The sequence below is a fragment of the Anabas testudineus genome, chromosome 7 (assembly GCF_900324465.2).
Source record: "Anabas testudineus chromosome 7, fAnaTes1.2, whole genome shotgun sequence".
NCBI lineage: Eukaryota > Metazoa > Chordata > Actinopteri > Anabantiformes > Anabantidae > Anabas > Anabas testudineus.
In genome coordinates this window covers 21,138,453-21,161,780 of record NC_046616.1, presented here as the reverse complement: position 1 = coordinate 21,161,780, position 23,328 = coordinate 21,138,453, and the positions used below count along the sequence as shown (strand labels likewise).

Below are 23,328 nucleotides of genomic sequence, written 5' to 3'. Positions count from 1 at the left end.
AAAACATCTTTGAGCAGTCTAGTGTGGATGGGGTCATGATGATGGTTTAGATAACTTGATAATTGAAATGAACTCAGCATGATCTATGGAAACAAGCAGTCTGAGCGAGGTGTTACTAACAAACCTAGAGGTGTTGTCCGTTAGCTGTTTTCACTTCTTAAAACCACATTTATCACAAGAACCTTTTTTTCTCATTTTAAATTTCTTTTGCACATTACTTATTGTGTTAAGAATTAAATTCCTAAAATTGGCTTAATCAGAAGCCAAATTCTCATTTTAGGAAAATCTCGCTCAAAGAACTTGTAACAAGTAAAAACCTGTGAAATATTCCTTGTGGGTAATGGGTGGACTTCTCTTTTTTCTTTTTGCCATTTTTTAATGGGCGGATTGTTTTTTTGTTTTTTTTTTTTAGGTTTATTTTTGGTGGGGCTGATTTTGCAGTGTGAGGCTGTGAACGTCAAAATCCAAATGGAAGGAGGCTACACTCAAAACTAGTACTTTCTTACATGATTCAGGTGAATTCCTTCTATTTTTCTAATTAGACATCATATGTGTGTTTTTTATACGTTCATCTCTTCACCGTTGTGAAGTTGGTGAGTTGAGCTGAGGACAAGACGTCACTACTGGTAATACGCCTGCTGTCTCCAGTATTATCGCTTTATTTGTGTGTGTGTGTGTGTGTTTGTGTGTCTACACCATGACATGTAGCCGCAGTATTTAATGAGGAACCGAAATTAAGCTTTAAGTGAAGCCCTCAGCACCGACAGCCATTCTTCACATCCATCTGGGTAAGTTAGAAGCTACATGTCGCTCCGTGCTAACGTGCTAACGTGCTACAGCCACCATTAGTGTATCAGGAGCATTTGTTGACATTACGCTTTAGCTACCCGACCTTTAGCTAGTGGGTTAATCGTACATTCGCTTGGGTTGGTTGGGAACCAGTTCTTGTGCAATGTTTTGAATCTAGTATTCAAAACCCAGAGTATTTACTGGTATTTACAGTATTTACGTCGATCCTCTTTAAACTGAACTTACATGTATGCGTACGATTAGCATTTAGCCACATTGTGACGGTAACGCCCACTGCTGCTGTGGACGAAGGAAGACGAAGGCAGCGACATGCGTGACAAAGTAGTTATGTTGGCAGATGTTTCGCTGCTAAGTCGACAGCTTTGTGTTTTTCTTTTTTAAACATAGGCCAGAATTTCACAGTCGAAAGTGTTATTATGGAGAAGTGACGCTACATAATGTAAATTTAGGGGAATTACGAAGGGCTAGTCCACTGTTGCGTTCAAGACGTATCGGAAATTTTGGTTGCCTGTCAATACCCAATGAAGTTCATCCTACCAGCCTTCACTTCAGATTAGATTACACTTCTCTACCCACAGCCCACAACCATCAAGCCCTCCTAAAGATGCTACAAACAACCGTAACAAGCCGCCTTTACCTATGACTTACAAATATGAACCAGTGAACAATATGCATAAAGTCTTACAGTGCATCTCTACTTTATATTGGGTATTCTGGCCTAAACTATTTTATGCTGCAAAGTTAGTTCAATAACCTGTCAGCCAGCTACATGTCGTGAATTGAATGTGTTCCACTGAGACTTTGCTTGATTTAGTAAGTTAATCTACTGATTATATTTATTATGCCGTTTTCTTTAGCAGATACCACTCAGTGACTTCAGACATACCCACAATGGGTGTTGTTTCCTTCCTTTTCCTGGGCTGTCTCGGCCTTGCTATTACTGTTCAAGGTAAATGTGGGTGAGCTTGTTGTTTGATTAAATACACGAGCCTGTGTTTTGTCTTTGATTAAATTGTCCTCATTTCTGCTGCTCTTTTTTTTTTGTTTTTGTTTTTGTTTTATTCTTACTCAGCTCAAAACTGTTCCAGTCCTGTGCCAGGACCCAATATGTATTTGAGAGGAAGCCCTTCAGACATGTTCACTGATGGTACTAAAGTTTATTTTTCCTGCGAAGTTGGCTACATATCTGGAGGAGGGTCTCCAAGCATCACTTGTACTGCTGGCAGTTGGAGTCCTGTGAGGCTGAAATGCGAGAGTAAATATTAAAAACCTTTCTATTTATTTATTTATTTATTTATTTTTACATCTGTTCATATTTGTAATAACCCTTTAAAATTGAACCCATAGTAAATAGTAACCTATTAAAATACAAATGCTGCCCTAGATGAGTGACTAGTAAAATCAAGTGGCCAGTCTGTTGAGTCATTTGTGCTTATCAGAGGCTCCTTTTTTCCAGGGAAGAGCTGTGGCACTGCTGGAGAAGTGACAAATGGATATATTGATTACCCTGTAGGGAATGACTTTGGTGATAAAGCTGTGATCACATGTGACACTGGGTTAGTAATAAACTGCAAATTTTGCTGGTTCATGTTCAGGGAGTTAGTTTTGAAAATCAAATTGAGGGTAATGCATTTTTATCTTAAAATGTCAGCAGCCATTATATTTGCCAATCAGAAAACAAGCAACTGTTTAGTAAGACTCACTGTTGACTTTTCAGTGTTGCCATATGAAATGTTAGGACTACACACACATAATTTTTGAAATGTGATTTTGTTTCCTAATTAGCTACAGATTGGTTGGTAAAAGAGAAATATTTTGTGAAGCCAGGGGGTGGAGCGGCAGATTACCTGATTGTGAAGGTTGGTGATCTGTGTGAGACAAGACTAAATAAAAACTCAGTCTCTGTTTCCATTCTAATAGATATATTTATTTTGCAGAGGTGACATGTGATTCTCCACCTGAGATTGTAAACGGTGCTTTCAGTCCAGTCAAAGAAGAGTATTCATATAGAGATGTTGTACAGTACAGGTGTGAATATCAATATATACTAAATGGATCAAAGACCATCATATGTTCAGAAGAGGGAACCTTCAAACCTGATCCTCCAACATGTGTCAGTAAGTGTTTCCTCCTTTCCCAACATTTTTTAATGTGGAAAAATGAACAACTTTATTAATTTTTTTTTCCTATTTCCTTCACAGAAGAGGTTTCGTGTGAAAATCCTGATGTTGACCATGGTGTCTGGATAGAGGGTTCTCGACCCCCTTATAAATTTTCAGCTACAGTGACGTTTGAGTGTCAGTCTGGATACACTATGAAAGGAGCGCGTACCCAGACATGTGACATCAATGGTAAATGGTCACCTGGACTTCCAACATGTGAACGTAAGTCACAGATGATGATTACTACTTGGTGTAACTCACTATAATAAAGAGTAAGAGTTTATTTCTTTTTATAATTATTTTATCAAGCTTTCATTTATGTGTGAGATTAAAGAAAGTTGTTGCTATAACATTGCTGTTTGGAAAATCTTTTTGTTTAAGTTTTGAATATTTCCACTTTAACTCAATTGTCACCTATTGTAATGTCATGACTTTATGACATTACATACTTGCTTATTGTAACTTTATGAAATTACAAATGCCTCGAGAAAGCCAGGTTATATAAATATAGATTTAAGGTAACTTTTAGTTTAGTTTTAATATTTTGAGACTTCATCATTTCCACATGCTGAGGTACATGAACTATTTCTCACAGCTGAGTATTTTGTTGATAGTTGAATCATTTAAATCCACATACTACACATTTACTACAGAAAATAGCATGATTTGGTAGTAAAAACTGCAAATGATGGAAAACATTTGGAAGCTTATGAGCAGTCTTGGCCTAGCCATTACTGTTCAAGGTCAGTGTGAGTTTTCTCATTGTCACAGCTGGTTGGATTTGGGTGGTTTGGATCTTTCACTAACTTGTCCTCGTGCTTATCTTTCTTTCTGTCTTTCTTATCACTATAGCTAAAAACTGTTCCAGACCTGAACCAGGACCCAATATGGGCTTAAAGGGCAACAACACTCTTTCACAAACCTTTTTACATGGGACTACAGTTTCTCTTGCCTGTAATGTTGGCTACACGTCTAGAGCAGGGTCTGCAGATATCACTTGTACTGCTGGCAGCTGGAGTCATGTGACGCTGATCTGCAAGAGTAAATATTAACACTTGACTTTCACAATAAATTACTATTGAGTTACTGGGATTATGTAGTAGCCAGTCTGTTGAGTCCTTTGTGCACGACATTATCTAGAATTATTTTTAACAGACAAGTTTAATGCTTAGGAGAGTTTTTTATTTTCAGAGAAGAGCTGTGGTTCTGCTGAAGAAGTGACAAATGGACGCATTGATTACCCTGAAGGAAAGGAGTTTGGTGATAAAGCTGTGATCAGATGTGACACTGGGTTAGTAATAAACTGAAAACTCTGATGGTTCATGGTCAAAAAGTTAGTTTTTAAAATGTAGTGTATTATAACCCTAAAATGTCAGCGACCATTATGTTTCCTATAGAAAAACATCTAGTTTTAAAGTGTTCATTAGGTCTTACTGATTACTTATTGATGAACAAGTGCTAGGGCTAGCACAGGTGCTTCTTGAGATGCGTTGTCTGATATCAAACTTCTTTTTTTCCCAATTAGTTACAGATTGCTTGGTACCAGTGAAATTACTTGCGAAGATCAAGGGTGGAGTGACAAGTTGGCTGTATGTGAAGGTTGGTGATCCATGTGTGTTAATACAAGACACGTGACCAAATAAAAATAGTGTATCTTTCCATTCTAATAGATGTGGTTATATTTTTGCAGTGGTGAAATGTGATCCTCCACCTGAGATTGGAAACGGTGCTTTCAGTCTAAACAAAGACAGTTATGTGTATTTGGATGTTGTACAGTACAGCTGTAAGAATTATTATACACTCAGTGGATCTCCATCAAGAACATGTTCAGCAGATGGAACCTTTAAACCTGATCCTCCAACATGTGTCAGTAAGTGTTTTATTTCTTTCTACCTTTCTCAGCAGTAACTAACGTGGTCAAATGAAGAACTGCATTAATGTCTATGTTCAATTTCTTGCTTGCAGTGATTCAGTGTGAAACTCCTGTTGTTGCCAATAGTTACTGGGTTGAATGTCTTGGACCGCCATTTAGACCCTTGTCCAATGTGATAGTGGAGTGCAGACCTGAATACATTATGAAAGGAGAGCGTAGCCAGACATGTGACAGAAATGGTAAATGGTCACCTGGACTTCCAACATGTGAACGTAAGTCACAAATTATGATTTCTGTCTGATGTAGTTTGATTTTATGCTCATTTGAGATTTGGTCACATTCCCACATGTTTACTTTAATCAGATAACATGTATACTTGTGCACTGATGCTCTGTGTTCTGTGCTTTTGTGTTAGATCGAGGAAGCAGTTGATTTAAAATAATCAAATCTATCGAATGAACAATTGTATTAACATTAATTTTCCATTTTTTTTGCCAGGAGTGGTTAAATGTACATATCCTAAAGTTCCTAATGGCTACTGGGTTGATGGTTCTCAACCCCCATTTAGACTGTCCAATGTGATAGTGGAGTGCAGAGCTGGCTATGCTATAAAAGGAGAGCGTAGCCAAACATGTGACAGAAATGGTGAATGGTCACCTGGACTTCCAACATGTGAATGTAGGTCACAAATGATACTACAAACCTCAGTTCCAATGAACTTGGGACCTTAAAATGTAAATAAAAACAGAATGTCTTGTGAGTCCCTTTTGATCCATATCCAATTGAATACACCACAAAAACAAGATATGTATGTTCAAAATGATACACTATATTGTTTTTTGCAAATATTCAGTCATTATTTATTTGATGCCTAAACCATGTTCGTACAAGTTACTTGGAAACAGTTTAGGAACGTTTCTCAACATTTAATTGCAAGGAGTGTAGGTGTTTCATCATCGACAGTCCATAACATAATATCATCAAAAGATTCAGAGAATCTGGGGAAATAACGACCCCTCAGGCGACACTGCACTAAGAACAGACCTCATTTTGTAAAGGATTTTACCATGTGGGCTCAGGAACACTTTAGAAAACTAAATCAGTTAGATTAGATTCAACTTAAATGTCATTATACATAAAAACAGTACAAGGTAACGAAATGCAGTTCAGCAACTAAACAGAAGTAATCAGAAGTAGTCATGTTTTATTAGTTATTAACTAATAAAACATGACAACACAATGAATGTACTCATTTTGTTAATCTTCCTCTTTTTTTTTAACAGTGGACAAAGGATATAACACACAGGATATAGCAAAAAGTATCATTTTCTTTGCCTTAGGTAAGTTTTAACTTCATCCTTGAACAGTGGAACATGAATGTTATGTTTGCCTAAAGCAGATTGTGATGCTAATATTAGAGTGAAGTTATGTTTTTATTTAGTTCAGTAGTGACAAATTCAGTCAATTCACTTAAACACACTGAATTGTGATAAGAACAAACCTCTCCTTTAAGCATCTTCTATTTTCAAACTTCTCTGTTTTTTCTTTTCAAAATAGGATTCTTTGTTGGTGGCGCTGTTACAGGCTTTCTTCTCTGGGTATTCCTGAAGAAAAGAAAAGGGTAAAATGTTTTATTCAATTGCACAGACTTCTGCTTTTTTAAGGTGTAGTCTGTAATTCTGAAAGTTTAGTAACCCTTCCTTTCAGTGTTCCTTTTATTACTATGATCAACAGATGTACATTTTCACAAAATGTCGTTATCAATCCAGATGAAAAGTTACCATGTAAACATAGAACACACTGGAACATGGAGAAAGAAAATGTAGCTGTGACTGAACAGAAGCTGACTCTGTTGGCTAATGCTGCTTGATTAGCTGATCCACACCACAGTTTCTTTTTTTTGAGCACACTTTCTGAAAGGACGGCTGGAGGGACAGGAAGAAAATTTTACAGAATTTCATCAATGCATTTGAATCACAGACTATGCATTTAACAGCCTTTCTGCTCCAGAGTTTTGTATTTAGTGAGTTTTTATCTTAGCGTTTTATCTAGCCCCTTGCAGCATGTTGAAGGTTTTTTTTCTGCTACACCGGTCATAAGTGTCCACTGAGCAAAAACAGCTCTGTCCCAAATACCTTTTGTTGATGATTGACAGAGGGCTAAATCACCTCAAGCACTTTTTAGTTGTTACAGTCTGTAGATTTTGTACTTTGGATAACTTGATCTCTGCAAAATAACAAGTATTGCTCTGTGTTATTACACCTTTCTGGAAATCTTTCTCAGGAAACACATTGTATATTGCCTAACTCGTTTTAATGTGAAACAGCTTGGTGTAAAAACAATAGACTCCACTTGCAATAATGGCTGTGTCTTTCTCTGAACTTACTTAGACTGTCCCCAGAAGCTTTCTATCTGTCGTGTCACATAAAAGCAGCAATGTTGACCAGTTATTGTTGAATTGCAGCTCTCTGAGAACATGTCCTGACAAAAATTGTATAGAAGAGAACGGGAAGGACAGCAAAGAAGGCAGTGAGCTAGTTGCACTCTCGGTAAGATGCTTGATCACTAAACACACTTGATCTCTTTTTTTCCAAAATGACGAGCTAAGACTGACGTACCACACCCACATATCTTTTTCTCTCTCCTCAGCATGCGGGACTGCTAACTGACCTGTTATGTTTTTAAAATGTATTTTTGTTCCACAGGTCTGTAGGGTTTTCCCACCTTGTCTCAAAATGTCACATTTACCTTTTTTGTATTTGCTTCTTTATTTCTGTAGAACTGTAACAGTCCTGTTGGTCTAACATAACTGGACTGGTTGAGAGAAGGAGTGTGACTCAACACATACTCATGCTGCCTATGCCATGCACAGAGAAACACTCATAAAGAAGAGAATCAAAATGCTGTCTGACATACAGAAACCTCCACGACTAGATCTCAGTCTGCAGCGTGGGCTTTAAGGAGCTTCTCTGCTCTTTGAGAGGCTGCTCACTTTTTCCTGTCTGCCTTAAGTCAATTCAGTGATGTTTGACAAATCTTCTTTTTCCTTTACAACATCACAGCAGGTTTATTGTGCTTTCATCATGAATAATGAGAGTCTGTGTTTAAACTCCATGTTATTTTTTACCTTTTGCACTATACTGTAGTTCAGGGCACTGCTCAGTCAGGTTATTCTACAGTAACTCTGTTACACAAATGGCTTTAAATCATGTCACATCCCAAAATCAGTAACATACTGTATGTATAGCATGCCTGACCTTTAATCAAATGGTTGGGGGAGAAATAGACTTTTTTGAACAAATATAGTTAGCTTTTTGCTGCATAAACCACAACAGGTAGACCTGCAGTTATCAAAATGATATGAGACGTCACTTCACTTGCATAACTGAAGCGGAGAATGCCACAAAAACATCTTGACTGTATTGACTGTGAGATTTAAATTCAGCTTTTAATAGGATCAGTAAAACAGGACCAAGCACTGTGCCTATAAATGAAGCATGTTTCTTATGTCTCAATGAAGTGTCTTAGGTATGGTCCTACTCTAATGTTTCCACTAAATAATTAGCAGTGTTTAATGTTGGCACATTTTGTGCCTTGTTGCTTCAACAAATACAGGCCAAGCATTTTTGTTTCCTTGACAAAGAAACTTAAATCATGAAAGTACAAGTCCTCTAGCTTATATTTATTTCATTTTCTTGTTTTGTGATTTTATTTTTCTCATTTTCAGTTAATTATTTGTACTCTGAGATAGAGAAAAATACATTGACAGTCAATTGTCCTATTTACTGTACTTATTAAAGTGTGTACAAACACCTGATAATGACCACTGTCTTCACAATATATAGTGTGCGTATACACAAACATCTGAAAGCCTTTGCAACACATTTAATTCACTAACTGTCCTCCATGCACAAACAAGCAACTAGAAAGCTCCTGTAAGATGTTCATAATAATAAACATGTGAACATGATTTGTTAAACTTCTGTGTTAGTAGGGCGTAGCTGTATCAGATATCTAGCTACTCTGAAAATGAAATGAAATAACTGTGGAAGATTTTGTGGGAAAAAAAACAAAACAAGTGTAGTACATTTAGTAAAACGCGCTTCCATTCCTCTGACAGATGTTAGAAGTAGAAGACAGACAAGCTCCACCATGCTCTTAATCCCCTGGGTGTACCCATTTTTTCATGTACAAGGAACTGCTAGGTGGGTGGAGCTCGTTTCCACTGAAACCTTTTATGCCGGTAATCATAGTGACGCTTTTATCATGTGTAATTCCTGTGATAAGACTCATAAATGCCAAGAGAGTGATTGTTGTTTGTATAGTAATGAAGACATTTAATATCTAGAAATGATGTGATTGGATTATCATAAAGGGGAAAATGTTAGAGATGTTCAAACTTCTGCATTGTGAGGTAGGAGTCTGCCAGCTGGGGGTGATGACCAAAACTAATGATGGAACTGGGAACCAAGCGTTGCTCTGATGCTCTCACATCCCGGATTTTGCGAGAAAGTAAATTTACTTTTGTCAGATCAAACAAACACAGCTAGCCTGACTGTTCTTCAGAGAAAACAAGTCATACAATGGAACATGGACGGAAAGAGGGGGGGGGGGGGGGGGGGGGGGGGTGTTGCAGGACTTTTTACAGTGGTAAACCAAACCCCCCAGATCTTTTTAACAAAGCCCCGGTCTCCGTTATGCAAATACCGCACCCATAAATCTGGAAACTTCCACAAACAATGAACCAGCTATGAGCTGTTTAATGGCTTGGAAATTTATTCTGAGGCTTGACAGAGGAATATTGTTAAGTTGTTGTTGAGTTAAACACAGTTTACAATAATAATTTAACAACCTTAGCATTCATAAAGAAAAGATATTTCCTCAGGACTAATATAAAACTGATTCAGAACCATCAAAATTCACATTTAGATTGTAAGATTCAGGTGGTGACTCATTTTTTTATGGAGCAGTACAGGAACTCACATTCCAGTGATATCACAAATTCACAGGTGTGGGCAGTGATGCAGTGGTCCATCAGGTTATTCTCTATTCTTTGTCAGGGGTAGAAACAGGAGATCCTAGATTCAGAACTACTCACACTGTATTTTATTATTGATAACCTCAAACTACTTTGGCCTTTGAGTTTGTTTAAGTTTTTCAAAAGCGTGTCTTTGGCATGGTCATTATGTTTACAGAAACGTTTGAATGAAAATGGACGTTTCCTGTTCCTGCCAGCGAACATTTGGTACTGCGATTTCAATGGTCCTGTACTCGGAAGTACATCATTTCCTCGCATTGACCCAATCTGGGCTGGGTCTATTACATCACTTTCCATTAACAATGGCAGAGGATGACTGCCCACCAGGTGACACATCCATCTTAAATGTGCATGAAAAACTATCTTTAAAAAGAATTAGTAGGCCTATTTGGTTGAACATTGAACCTATACAGGTGTATCTGCTTAGCAGGATTAAGGCTGTGTGTTGCTCATTTTAAAATAGCAGGTGTGTGTGTTGTGGAGCTGCAGTAATGACACTAACACACACTGAGATAAAGACCTGCTGACCTTTGGCTGAGGACACGAGAGACGAGAGACGTCACTGATGACCACGCCCTCTTTCGTCATGAGGTTCCAACAAGGAAACTAACGCTCGAACCACCATTGTGGAGCCGAGAGCTGTCAGAGCTATTGTCCGCGTTCAGTTGGGTAAGTTACAACTCCGTGTATGCGATGATTTAACAAACTGCAATACTGAAACTAGCTAATCGAAAACGGCAGGGCAACACCGCACTAACGAGATAGAAGCTGTGCGCTATTAACATTAGTTTTATGTATGATATGTTAGTTACCGTTAGCTAACCATTAGCTAGCTAACCCGGCCTGGATTGCCAAACCGGATGTCATGCTTTTTGTAATATGTAATAATGTATTTATTCTCGAAAAATAAAATACAATATAGCGCATTTTAACACGGTATGGGCTACCGGTAATTTGGGGTGTGATCCGTGGACAAAAAGGAAAGTACATTTGATTTAGCACCGTCAGTTTTACTGCGACACGTTACCGCCCACGATGTTTTTGTGGTAAAGGAAGTCCAAAGGAGCAAATTAAGTGATATTACTACTCACACGACAAAACTGCTGTATTAAGAGCTTTGTGTTTCTCTTCGCCTAACCTGAGAAGTTGTAAAGTTCTGGGAAAGACTGACAACTTGTGAACTGTCACGGTAGCTGGACGATTTCGAATGGTGTTTGGCGTGAGGGCGTTTGCATGCAGGGATAAAGCAACAGGCAATGTACAGTACCTTGTTAACTTATTTGAGAGACTTAGTCTTTATTTTTAATATTGGATATTTTGTCCTAAACTAATTTATGTTTTAGTTCAATAACGTCAGGGTGTGATGTGAACCCCTGATAAATGTGCTTCCTCTGCTCTTTATGAAACGCTCTGTAATGGAAGCTTAACAAGGATTTTAACTTTAACCCAGTCTTACTTACTCATGTTATTAACTTTAATTCTCAGATTTTTGTATGCATTGTGTTTTTGTTCACCAGAAGCCTGTCAGTGACTTCAGTCAGACTTAGCAGATACTATCATGGGCGTTGCTTACTTCCTTCTCCTGTGCTGTCTCCTTGCTATTACTGCTCAAGGTGAGTGTGGATAAGCTCAGTGTGTGATTAGATTCACAAGCTGGTCTTCGGTCTTTGATTCACTTGTCCTCATTTCTGCTGCTCATCTTTCTCTTTCTTTCTTTCTTAGTCATTACAGCTCAAGGCTGTTCCAGACCTGTACCAGGAGACCACATGAGCTTGAGTGACAGTGACATCCTTTTGCAAACGTTCCCAGACGGGCAAAAAGTTTCTTTTACCTGTGATCCTGGCTACATATCTGGAGGAGGGTCTCCAACCATCACTTGTACTGCTGGCAGTTGGAGTTCTGTGAAGCTGAAATGCGAGAGTAAATTTTTAACAACTAAACTAAATAATTTATTAACATATACACTGCCTGTCCAAAAAAAACACCTTAATTTAACAAAGCAAATAAATAAGAGCCTCCCACTGGATAAATACTGCATGGATTATTATTTTTCAGCCTTTTCTTAACCAACATTGTGTGAAGACACATTGTGTGGTTGTGGAAAAGATGTTAATTTGTTTCTGAAGGGTCAAATTATCCCATGAATCAAGCAGAGAAAGAAATCTAAGGAGACCGATGAAACTACTAAAATTGTATTAAGAACTGAACAATGGAAGAAGATAATTTGGTCTGATGAGTACATATTTACCCTGTTCCAGTGTGATGGGAGCATCAGGGTAAGAAGAGAGGTGGGTGAAGTGATGCACCCATCATGCCTAGTGTCTACTGTAGAAGCCTAGGGGGGCAGTGCTATGAAGTTGTGAAAGAGTGATTCAGGGAGCATGACACATCATTTTAAGTCATGGTTGGACACCACAGAGTCCTGACCTTTACCCCATTGAGAATCTTCGGGATGTGCTTGAGAAGTCTTTGTGCAGCAGTCCGACTCTCCCATTATCAGTACAAGATATTACAGAACAATGAATGCAACTCTGCACGAGAATAAATGTTGTGATATTTGCAGAAGCTTATTGAAACAAGGACGAATGTCTGTCGTAATCAAACAAAGCTAAATGAGGTCCAGCACAATATCAGAGTGTGTGCCTTTTGCTTAGGACGGGCAGTGTATAAGATAATTAACAATAATTATCTGATGAGTATGATTGTGGAGAACTTTACGTGGAGAGTTTTCTGTTTTCAGAGAAGAGCTGTGGCTCTGCTGGAGATGTGACAAATGGACATATTGATTACCCTGTAGGGACTGACTTTGGTGATAAAGCTGTGATCACATGTGACACTGGGTTAGTAATAAACTGAAATCTCATTCATTTTTAAAGTAATTGAAAGTTGTGTATTTAACTTAGCAGCAGGTATTCTTATCAAATAGTTATTCCAATCAAAGTGGCTTTCTGTTCAGTGTTGTTGTGAAATTTGAGGACTAACACAGATCCTTCTTGAGATGTGTTGTCTAAAGTCAATCTTTGTTTTCTTCTTAGCTACATGTTGGTTGGTAAAAGTGAAATCTATTGTGGAGTCCAGGGGTGGAGTGGCAGGTTGCCTGTATGTGAAGGTTGGTGATCTGCATGTGTTGGTACAAGACACAAGATTAAAGAAAAACTTTGTATATTTCCATTCTGATAGATGGTTTTATTTTGCAGTGGTGAAATGTGATCCTCCACCTGAGATTGTGAACGGCGCTTTCAGTCCAGTCAAAGAAGAGTATTCATATAGAGATGTTGTACAGTACAGCTGTAAAAAAGATTATACACTCAGTGGATCAACATCAACATCATGTTCAGAAGATGGAACCTTTAAACCTTTAAATCCTCCAACATGTGTCAGTAAGTGTGTTTTTGTTTTTTTTCATTTTTTTCCCAACATTTTCCAATATGGACGAATTAACAACTGTGTTAACTTTAATTTTCCAATTACTTTCCTGCAGTGGTTCAATGTGAAAATCCTGATGTTGTCAATGGTAAATGGATTGACGGTGCTCGACCCCCTTATGGAATCTCCTCTACAGTGAAACTTGCGTGCGAATCTGGATACACTATGAAAGGAGAGCAGTCCCAAACATGTGACATAAACAGTAAATGGTCACCTGGACTTCCAACATGTGAACGTAAGTCACAAATGACATGTACCAAAATATTTCTTATAAGATTCACCTCATCACATTCATATATGTGATTGGTTTAGTCAGATCATATTTTAAATGAAATTAAATTATTTTTATTAAACATAGATGCATATTAGGCTATATTTTATCATTGCATGCAAGGATGCAAACTGAGGTGGGTCCAAAAAAGTGACAACAACTAAATTTTAGATTAGTTTGTGGTGGGACTATGATCTGACCTCACTCCATCCTCTAACCTGCTGTTACTGTACTACAGAGCTATACATAGCAGATGATCTAATATTGCTTGTACAGAACAGTATTTGACTTTATTAACACATCACCAGCCTACTGACTTAGACTCCTTTTTTTACAGCTACTTGCTTTAAACACTGTAGGTATGATTCTGAACAGTTGATCTCAATTTATTGACACGATATGAACATTTTAACCATGAGATGCTGTAACTAATATAAGATCAGTTGATGGTTAGGGAAGAGGAGAGGTCTCACTTTGTTGAGAGGTTGTGAAACAGAGACACTCAGGCTGCTTCCAAACATGCACTGTAACCACAAACATATTTAAACATCACCTAGACATAATTGTCAGAGTCAGACTGCGTGGACTCTTTTTACTGTAAGGCAACTAGTAAAAAGTCCTGTTAATATCTGAATGTGATCTTCTCTGTGTTCTTCTATGCCTCCCACTCACTCTACATAGGCATCCCTTGCTGAAATCAAGCAGTTTGAGTGCAGTGTCCACTTGCATGCAAAAACGTCTTCAATCACTCATTCCAGAGTTCAGAGGTGTTTCATATATTGAAATATAGAATTTGCTTATTTTGTCCAACAACAATTCTCCTAATGAATCAATTTATGTTCACTTTTCAATTTATGTAAGTTACAAATATAATGAAACAAACTTTAAAATAAATCTGTGGCAGAATAGTTAATGGTGACAACCTGACAATGACATCGTATCACAGACAGTGGACACAGCTCATTAACAGCTGGAATCAAGTCAAATCAAATCAAATAATCAGTGTAGGGTAAAAATAGGAAGCTACAACACTGAGCATTGTAAATGGTGTGCGCACTCAAAGACTCAAGTCATATTCACACACTATAAATTTCACTCATAGTTTATAGCTGAGTGTTTATTTCCATTCTAATAGATGTCGTTTTACTGTTGCAGCTGTGAAATGTCCAAAACCGCCTATGATTGTGAACGGCGCTTTCAGTCCAAACAACGAAGAGTATTCATATAAAGATGTTGTACAGTACAGCTGTAACAAAGATTATACACTCAGTGGATCAAGATCAAGAACATGTTCAGAAGATAGAACCTTTACACCTGATCCTCCAACATGTGTCCGTAAGTGTTAGTTTTATTTTTCACAATTTCACATTGAACATTCACTCACAGGTTAAAAGTTTGCGTCACAGGTTGTAGCTCTAATATGAAAAACCTGTTGAAAGAGACAGAGGCTAAAGTAACGTTTGCATTTATTAAAACTGGTTGATCTTTGGCCTTGAAACTATGGAAATATGCCCACTTTCAGGTCATTTTTATAAGAAGTAGACCTCAGATGAACAACACCAGACAACTTTACTATAGCATTATTTCTTTAACATTTACCAAGTATCTACCACGATTAGCTTGTAGATCCACCTTTAGCAGCAAAACTGTAATTTGAAATGATCATTTCCTCTATGGCTTTATCACTCACTCACATTGTTATGGAGGAATTCTGGCCCATTCTTCTTTTCAGCATTGCATTGCTTCATTTGGCATTTTTTTCATGCACAGCTCTCTTGAGGTTCTGCCACAGCCTTTCAGTTGGGTTGAAGTCTGAACTTTGATTAGTCTGTTTCAGAGCCTAAATGCTTTAATCTTAACCATTCTGATGTAGATTTACTGGCGTGCTTCTGATCATTGTTCTTGCTGCATGAGCTAGTTATGACAAAGCTGTCAGACAGACGGCCTCAGATTTTGCTTCTCAAATACTGTGCTATAGGGAGGAGTTGATGGTTGACTCAGACTGTGAGGTACATTGAACTTTTACCATGCTCAGTGAGGCCTGTAAGGTCTGAGTTGTAGCTGCCTTTGCTGTCTTTCCCTCTTGGCATTAAGGGGCTATGCATTTATTACATTACATTTATTTACCTAAGGTTTTATTTTTCTAACATTAAAACCCACCACACTTAGATGATTTATTATGTTTTTACACAAAAAATAAAACGCATTTAAAGGAGAGGTACTAACTTTGGAGCACAACTCTATGTGAGCTTAGCACGTGACGTCCTGAACCCTGTCCTGAGTTATCCCTTTGTTATTTCATTAGGGTTACCCACCACCACTACTACTACTACTACTACTACTACTCCTACTGCCACCTCAAAGAAACCAACAGGTAGAGTCCATGTTAATGCTTATAAATCACCAAACTACAATTTGCTTTTCTGATCAAATGCTGCTCTTTGTTTTGGCAAAATTCATCAGATTAGCAATAATTTTGTTTTTAGTCTCAATTAAATTTGCACAACATTGTTCTATACTGTGATACATATTGATGTTTATATTTCACATTGCATGCTGCTATTTAAATTGTTATTTTTACATTTTAGCCAGTAGGAAAGTGTAACTGTATTGCAAATTATACATTTTTAATATCCCAAAATCGAACAAATAGTTTGATTCTGCGCCAGTGCCAGTGATTGGTGAACAGTTATAGGGAGTGAGTAATGCATCTGTTTAGGAATCTATCAGTTAAGTAATTATTCATATGTCAATAAATGAAGCAGATCTACATTCAGTTTCCTCTTTAACATTTGAAGCAAGTGGCATAAAAAAGGTTTGAGGTTAAAGACGGTACGCTGCTGTGTGAATACTAATTTAATGAACATTTTATAAGTTTTGTGGCTGACTATACACTATATATTTAGTTTTCTTACACATAGTGAGCATGTTTGCTACAAACATTTCTTTGAGGAATACGTTGCCATTGTCAGGTTGTAGCTGCAGGTTGTGTGAACATCAGTCACTCTCTTCTCAACCTTCTCAAATACTTTCAGTTGGAGCAATAACTTTTCATAACAAGTAACAAAACCCAAAGAGAACTGAAAAGACTGGACTAAGAAAATACTGAATGTGTTCAGATTGGTTAAATAACTTGATTTTTGCCCCATTTTATTTTTTCACTATTTAGGGACACTAGTTCCCCTACAAGTGTCAGCTCTGCTCTCGTTTTACCAATTTGTTCCCTAATGTGGACTGTACATTTGTGACATCTTCTGAACTGTAGGCTACAACGCAACTCAATATATACAAAATTCAAAGATGTCTTTAGCGTGTGGGATCCATCTGCACCATTATAAACACTGAAGTCTCATGTCGCTTGGATCAGCATGATTTCATGTGGAATTCAGATTGGTTGGTTAATAGACATTTAACTAGGTTAGTAATCATTGGTCATATTGTGAGACAGTCATCCTAAATTCCTCAAGCTGTCTTCACCAGCTGTTTTTGAATCTCTCTTATAGTGTGGAGTAGTAAGGCTGCTGTGGAGACATGATCAAAGATCTCACCACATTTAGTCTTTTTGGCTTGGGACACTACAAACAGTGTATACTAAGCAGTGCTATAAATTGCTGTATAGTGGCAACTGGCTGGAAAAGCAGACTTATAAACCAGTGCAGTCACAGAGTCGTCAGCGCTTGATGGTCACCTGTTATTCCACTTGGCTTTTATGTGTGTCACTCTGTTTACCTGATCCTCCAACATGTGTCCGTAAGTGTTAGTTTTATTTTTCACAATTTCACATTGAACATTCACTCACAGGTTAAAAGTTTGCGTCACAGGTTGTAGCTCTAATATGAAAAACCTGTTGAAAGAGACAGAGGCTCAAGTAACGTTTGCATTTATTAAAACTGGTTGATCTTTGGCCTTGAAACTATGGAAATATGCCCACTTTCAGGTCATTTTTATAAGTAGACCTCAGATGAACAACACCAGACAACTTTACTATAGCATTATTTCTTTAACATTTACGAAGTATCTACCACGATTAGCTTGTAGATCCACCTTTAGCAGCAAAACTGTAATTTGAAATGATCATTTCCTCTATGGCTTTATCACTCACTCACATTGTTATGGAGGAATTCTGGCCCATTCTTCTTTTCAGCATTGCATTGCTTCATTGGGCATTTTTTTCATGCACAGCTCTCTTGAGGTTCTGCCACAGCCTTTCAGTTGGGTTTAAGTCTGAACTTTGATTAGTCTGTTTCAGAGCCTAAATGCTTTAATCTTAACCATTCTGCTGTAGATTTACTGGCGTGCTTCTGATCATTGTTCTTGCTGCATGAGCTAGTTATGACAAAGCTGTCAGACAGACGGCCTCAGATTTTGCTTCTCAAATACTGTGCTATAGGGAGGAGTTGATGGTTGACTCAGACTGTGAGGTACATTGAACTTTTACCATGCTCAGTGAGGCCTGTAAAGTCTGAGTTGTAGCTGTTGGGTTTGATTGATGTGAGGCAACGCTTGCTTTACTAAGACTGCCTTTGATGTCTTTCCCTCTTGGCATTAAGGGGCTATGCCCACGTTTTTTTTATATATATATATTTTTTATTCTTTTAGGCTACATTTATTTACCTAAAGTTTTATTTTTCTAACATTAAAACCCACCACACTTAAATGATTTATTATGTTTTTACACAAAAAATAAAACGCATTTAAAAGGAGAGGTACTAACTTTGGAGCATAACTCTATGTGAGCTTGGCACGTGACGTCCTGAACCCTGTCCTGAGTTATCCCTTTGTTATTTCATTAGGGTTACCCACCACCACTACTACTACTAATATTACTACTACTACTACTACTCCTACTACCACCTCAAAGAAACCAACAGGTAGAGTCCATGTTAATGCTTATAAATCACCAAACTAGATTTTGCTTTTCTGATCAAGTGCTGCTCTTTGTTTTGGCAAAATTCATCTGATTAGCAATAATTTTGTTTTTAGTCTCAATTGATTTGCACAACATTGTGCTATACTGTGATACATATTGATGGTTTTTTGTTTTCTTTTCACATCGCATGCTGCTATTTAAATTGTTATTTTTACATTTTTGCCAGCAGGAAAGTGTAACTGTATTGTAAATTATACGTTTTTAATATCCCAAAAACGAACAAATAGTTTGATTCTGCGCCAGTGCCAGTGATTGGTGAACAGTTATAGGGAGTGAGTAATGCATCTGTTTAGGAATCTATCAGTTATTATTTATATGTCAATAAATGAAGCAGATCTACATTCAGTTTCCTCTTTAACATTTGAAGCAAGTGGCATAAAAAAGGTTTGAGGTTAAAGACGGTACGCTGCTGTGTGAATACTAATTTAATGAACATTTTATAAGTTTTGTGGCTGACTATACACTATATATTTAGTTTTCTTACACATAGTGAGCATGTTTGCTACAAACATTTCTTTGAGGAATACGTTGCCATTGTCAGGTTGTAGCTGCAGGTTGTGTGAACATCAGTCACTCTCTTCTCAACCTTCTCAAATACTTTCAGTTGGAGCAATAACTTTTCATAACAAGTAACAAAACCCAAAGAGAACTGAAAAGACTGGACTAAGAAAATACTGAAAATACTGAACCAATTTGTTCCCTAATGTGGACTGTACATTTGTGACATCTTCTGAACTGTAGGCTACAATGCAACTCAATATATACAAAATTCAAAGATGTCTTTAGCGTGTGGGATCCATCTTCACCATTATAAACACTGAAAAGTGTCATGTCGCATTCAGTCATGAGTCATTTTATGTGGAATTCAGATTGGTTGGTTAATAGACATTTAACTAGGTTAATAATCATTGGTCATATTGTGAGACAGTCATCCTAAATTCCTCAAGCTGTCTTCACCAGCTGTTTTTGAATCTCTCTTATAGTGTGGAGTAGTAAGGCTGCTGTGGAGGCATGATCAAAGATCTCACCACATTTAGTCTTTTTGGCTTGGGACACTACAAACAGTGTATACTAAGCAGTGCTATAAATTGCTGTATAGTGGTAACTGGCTGGAAAAGCAGACTTATAAACCAGTGTAGTCACAGAGTTGTTAGCACTTGATGGTCACCTGTTATTCCACCCCATACGGTAAAAGTAATGTATCACCATGAATGGTGATAGAAACTGTAAATCACTGAAAAAAAGAATTGAATTTTAAGTAACAGTAAATATAAATTCTTCTCTGTTTTAAAGGTGACGGGGACTCTGATTCAACACCTAGTAAGTCATTAAACTAATAGTTATATGAATAATTTCTGCTTCTTTTCACTGTGCTCATCCTTTATTCTTTTCTAACAGATGGAGGACATAGGACAGCTGTGATTGTGGGAGTAATTCTAGGTGGTAAGTTTCATTTACTGCTATTTCCTACTAGTTATTTTCATAAATCGGTTTAGTGGTCTCAGAAGAACAACATGGTTATACAACAGTAAACTACTCAAAGGGACACATTGAGCCATTAGATTGTACTCATGTAGTAAGAACGGGACATTTCACTGTTTTTGTACATAATATCTATTTGTTGTATATGGTTTAAATATTTTTTGTTGCAATAACTTTGATGTAATGTCACAAAAACGCTTTGGAATGATTCAAGTAACCTTTGTTCATGTCAGATGCGTTTCAGGAATTTAAGGGACGTTGAATTTGTTGGTCTCATGACCGATTTTTTTTTTTCTTTCTCCATCAAACATCTTTTTCTTTTTCCTTATGAAAATAGGCATTTTAGTTGTTGCCCTCTGCTGTTGTGGATGCTGGTATTTTGAAGTTGGACCATTCCCCAAGAGAAAAACCCAAGGGTAAAAGGTTTTATTCGACTGTGCAGACTAACCCTTGAAATGATTTTATCCCTGTAGTGGCTTATCATGGTTTTGTTTGCATCACAGACCTTGATCTCTGTCATGGCTTCTCCAAGCTTGTGTTTATGTCTCTGTTGTATTAGTGTTTTCGTACGGTCTATCTGTCTGTGTTATGTGGTGCATGATATAACTGTGTGCGTTTTTAAGGCTTTTTGGCTTTTCTGTACTGTATGATTTTTTTCTACCACAGTGTTAATGTTGTCATAAGTGGGCACAGTAATCAGCCGTCAAAGCACTCTCCTACACAGAGCTGTAGTTCTCCGTAGAAGAAGCTTTGAGTGACCCAAACACTAGACACATTCAGATACTAACTAGCTACAACATATAGTGATAATGCATGTTAAAATTTAAATGATTAGGGATGCAGTAGTAAGATGACCTGGACCCCTTCTGAATCTAAAATGAAAGTTAATTCTTGGTTCTACTTAGCCTCATATTCTGTTGCCGTTGTTGTCGGTGTATCAGTTTGCATATTGAGGAAGCATCATGCAAATGTGCAGCGGTATATTTCTCAAGAAGCACTTTATCGGGGGAGAGGCGTTTGTGTGTAGTGTTTCATTTGCTGTGTAGGAGAGTGTCCTCAGCATCACACAAATGAACAAATCTAACTAAGTTAATAAACTTAAACTTAATTTGGGCCATTTAATTTTCACTTTGACCCAGTCATTGAAATATGATCATTAGTTTTTCTTATAGTCGCGTTTCTTTCTGTCTTCACACATTTTATTACAGGTGTAAAGTATGTGAAGACCTGACATTATGAACACGGAGTAGTCTCATGTCAAAAACACATGTTGGTATGATATAAAGATATAAAACAGCAATTTGAGCGTTTGTTGGAGTGGAACAACAAAGTCCACTTTCTGTAACAACAGTGTTTTTGATGATGCTCTAGTTACCTGTTGATTTCTGCACCGAAATCGGCAGGAGGGGAGCAGCGGGCAGGGCTGCTGCTGTGTGTGTGTGTGTGTGGTGGTATTTTATAGGATGGTGCTCTGTAGGCTTTTGGGTATTTCTCTGGATTTTCTGAAACGCTCGTAGCTTCCTGTGTGTGGTCGTAAAAAGTCAGTAGTGCTGACCGGTCGTCATTAAATTACAGCCCTCGGACCCGTTCTTCTGGCAAAAAGGAGAAAACAGAAGTGGCAGAGCAAGTAGCACTCTCGGAAAGGCGATAGATCAAGAATCATACTTGTACTTGACAAATGATGAGACAGTGATGAGGTGAGAAACGAATTGAGGAAGACATTTTGATTTCATGCAGTATGTCTATGACCTGCTGTGGCGTCACATTAACGTTTTGCAGGTTTTTCTCCACTGTTAATATCCTGGACCTACTGACCTACTAACAGACCTGCTGCGCAGCTGCTTGTGTTGCTGTACATCTCTTATAACCCCTAACTATTTTTATTCTTCTTTTCTTCACAGGCCTGTGTTGTCTAAAAAATGTCTCATTTAGATTTGTGTTTTTTTTTTCCTGTAGTTCTGGTGGTCCATTATAACTGGATGTGAAGTTGACTGAGAAGATAAACATCGGTGAACAAATCTATGAATGTATTCATATCGTCCACAAACAAAACCCTGCAAATAGTGTCTGAATGCCTTCTGACATTCAAATATCTCCACAGATCAGTCTTTAGCTTATTCATTAAATGGCTTCTCTGATTACTTCACAATAATACACATCTCTGACAGGCCGCTCACTTCCTCCTCTTCCCTGTAACTCAGTTCTGTGATGTCTGGGAAATCTTCTTTTTCCTTTACAACATGGCAGCAATTTTCCATTTTTCCTGTGCTGTAAATATGAGGGAATGAGATCTCACGTGTATCACAGGAACCTAAACTTTTGCACCACAGCTCCGAGCACAGCTCAGCCAGGCTGTTAGGCTAAAATCAACTCCAACTTAAAATCAGCAAAGAATGCGTGGTTGACCTTAAATACAGCAGTTTACGCTTACAAACGCACTGAATGTTCAGTATCGGACATTACTGCAACTGAAATGGTTAATCTCACAGAAAAGGGGTCTAGCTGATGAGCTGCCTTCTCTTCCACTACAGAGTGAACAATGGGCTCTGTGAAACAGGGCCTGGAATAGTGCCTACAAATAAGGCATGTTTGATTTGCCTAAATGCAAATAGCCAAGTGTTCTAGCTTGCTGTGTGTCACTTGTTGTGTTTGCCTGTGAATTGCGAAACGAAACTACTTTTAGGGGTCAGTTAAAGAAGTTGAAAGAGTTGTGGGTCTACTGTACTTTAATGTTTATACTAAAAATTAGCAGTGTTTCTTGTTGGCACCTTGTTTAGTCTCCTGTAACTTCAAATTGCAGCAACATCAATCAAAGTTAAGTCGTGGTTATGATTTTTTATTTTTTTTTATTTCAATCTTCCAAAGTGTGAGTTTCAGTTTGTTCATCTCCAAACGCCTCTGATGAAGAGTAACTAGAGTATTATGACACAGGGATAGGCTGTGGCTACATTCATTTGTGTAAATATAGAGATTGATTGCTAAAATAAAAATGCACTTGCTTTGCTTTTTATGTTTATTTATTAAAAACATTTTAAAACAACTTTGTGTGTTGTCTTCAGGTTGACATGCAGTGGCTTTTATGATGTATAAAATAAACAATGAAGCCCCCCCAGTGTGTTGACAGTATTCAATGTGCTTATAGGTTGTTGCCCAGTGCAGTTGAGCTGTCTTACAGTGTACAGGTGTCAGTATTTACCTGTACACTATACAGCAGTAAGTAATATTTAGTAACTTATGTATCATAACTGCTCATTTAGGTCTTAATTCGCTTCTGGTTTGACTCCTGGAGTTTCTTCTAACAGGGTCATCGTGTCCTAGTGCGTCGTCCAGAGCTCG

The 23,328-nt window shown here is 37.7% G+C and overlaps 2 protein-coding genes across 3 annotated transcripts in view; both read left to right on the top strand.

Moving 5' to 3' along the window:
* The first annotated feature begins 412 nt into the window (after positions 1 to 412).
* On the top strand, positions 413 to 23,032 carry LOC113167126 (complement receptor type 1-like). Its single transcript, XM_033326043.1, has 31 exons — positions 413 to 626; positions 1,668 to 1,759; positions 1,883 to 2,065; positions 2,267 to 2,366; positions 2,596 to 2,669; positions 2,748 to 2,927; positions 3,012 to 3,194; positions 3,825 to 4,013; positions 4,164 to 4,263; positions 4,498 to 4,571; positions 4,663 to 4,842; positions 4,938 to 5,117; positions 5,344 to 5,523; positions 6,129 to 6,185; positions 6,403 to 6,466; positions 7,310 to 7,394; positions 7,625 to 7,639; positions 11,415 to 11,496; positions 11,615 to 11,803; positions 12,624 to 12,723; positions 12,919 to 12,992; positions 13,081 to 13,263; positions 13,365 to 13,544; positions 14,736 to 14,915; positions 15,886 to 15,954; positions 18,374 to 18,451; positions 19,804 to 19,830; positions 19,909 to 19,953; positions 20,330 to 20,408; positions 21,568 to 21,689; positions 21,949 to 23,032. Exons 2-30 carry the CDS (start codon positions 1,702 to 1,704, stop codon positions 21,641 to 21,643), a joined length of 3,264 nt encoding a protein of 1,087 aa, XP_033181934.1. The 5' UTR covers positions 413 to 626; positions 1,668 to 1,701; the 3' UTR covers positions 21,644 to 21,689; positions 21,949 to 23,032.
* Positions 10,455 to 23,328, top strand: part of LOC113167129 (C4b-binding protein alpha chain-like) — a 34,402-nt gene continuing 21,528 nt past the window's right edge. The window contains exons 1-2 of one of the 2 annotated variants that reach the window (XM_026367530.1): positions 10,517 to 10,552; positions 11,030 to 11,141. The gene's annotated coding sequence lies outside the window, so the exon portion shown is untranslated. Of the gene's footprint in view, positions 10,553 to 11,029; positions 11,142 to 23,328 lie in introns of both variants that reach the window. The other variant, XM_026367529.1, reaches the window with a different exon arrangement.

Coding starts and splice junctions, on each gene's coding strand:
- LOC113167126 (XM_033326043.1), top strand. CDS start 1,702: ATGGGTGTTGTTTCCTTCCTTTTCCTGGGCTGTCTCGGCCTTGCTATT. Junction 4,014..4,163: donor TGTGACGCTGATCTGCAAGA/GTAAATATTAAC, acceptor TTTTATTTTCAG/AGAAGAGCTGTGGTTCTGCT. Junction 12,993..13,080: donor CAGGTTGCCTGTATGTGAAG/GTTGGTGATCTG, acceptor TTTATTTTGCAG/TGGTGAAATGTGATCCTCCA.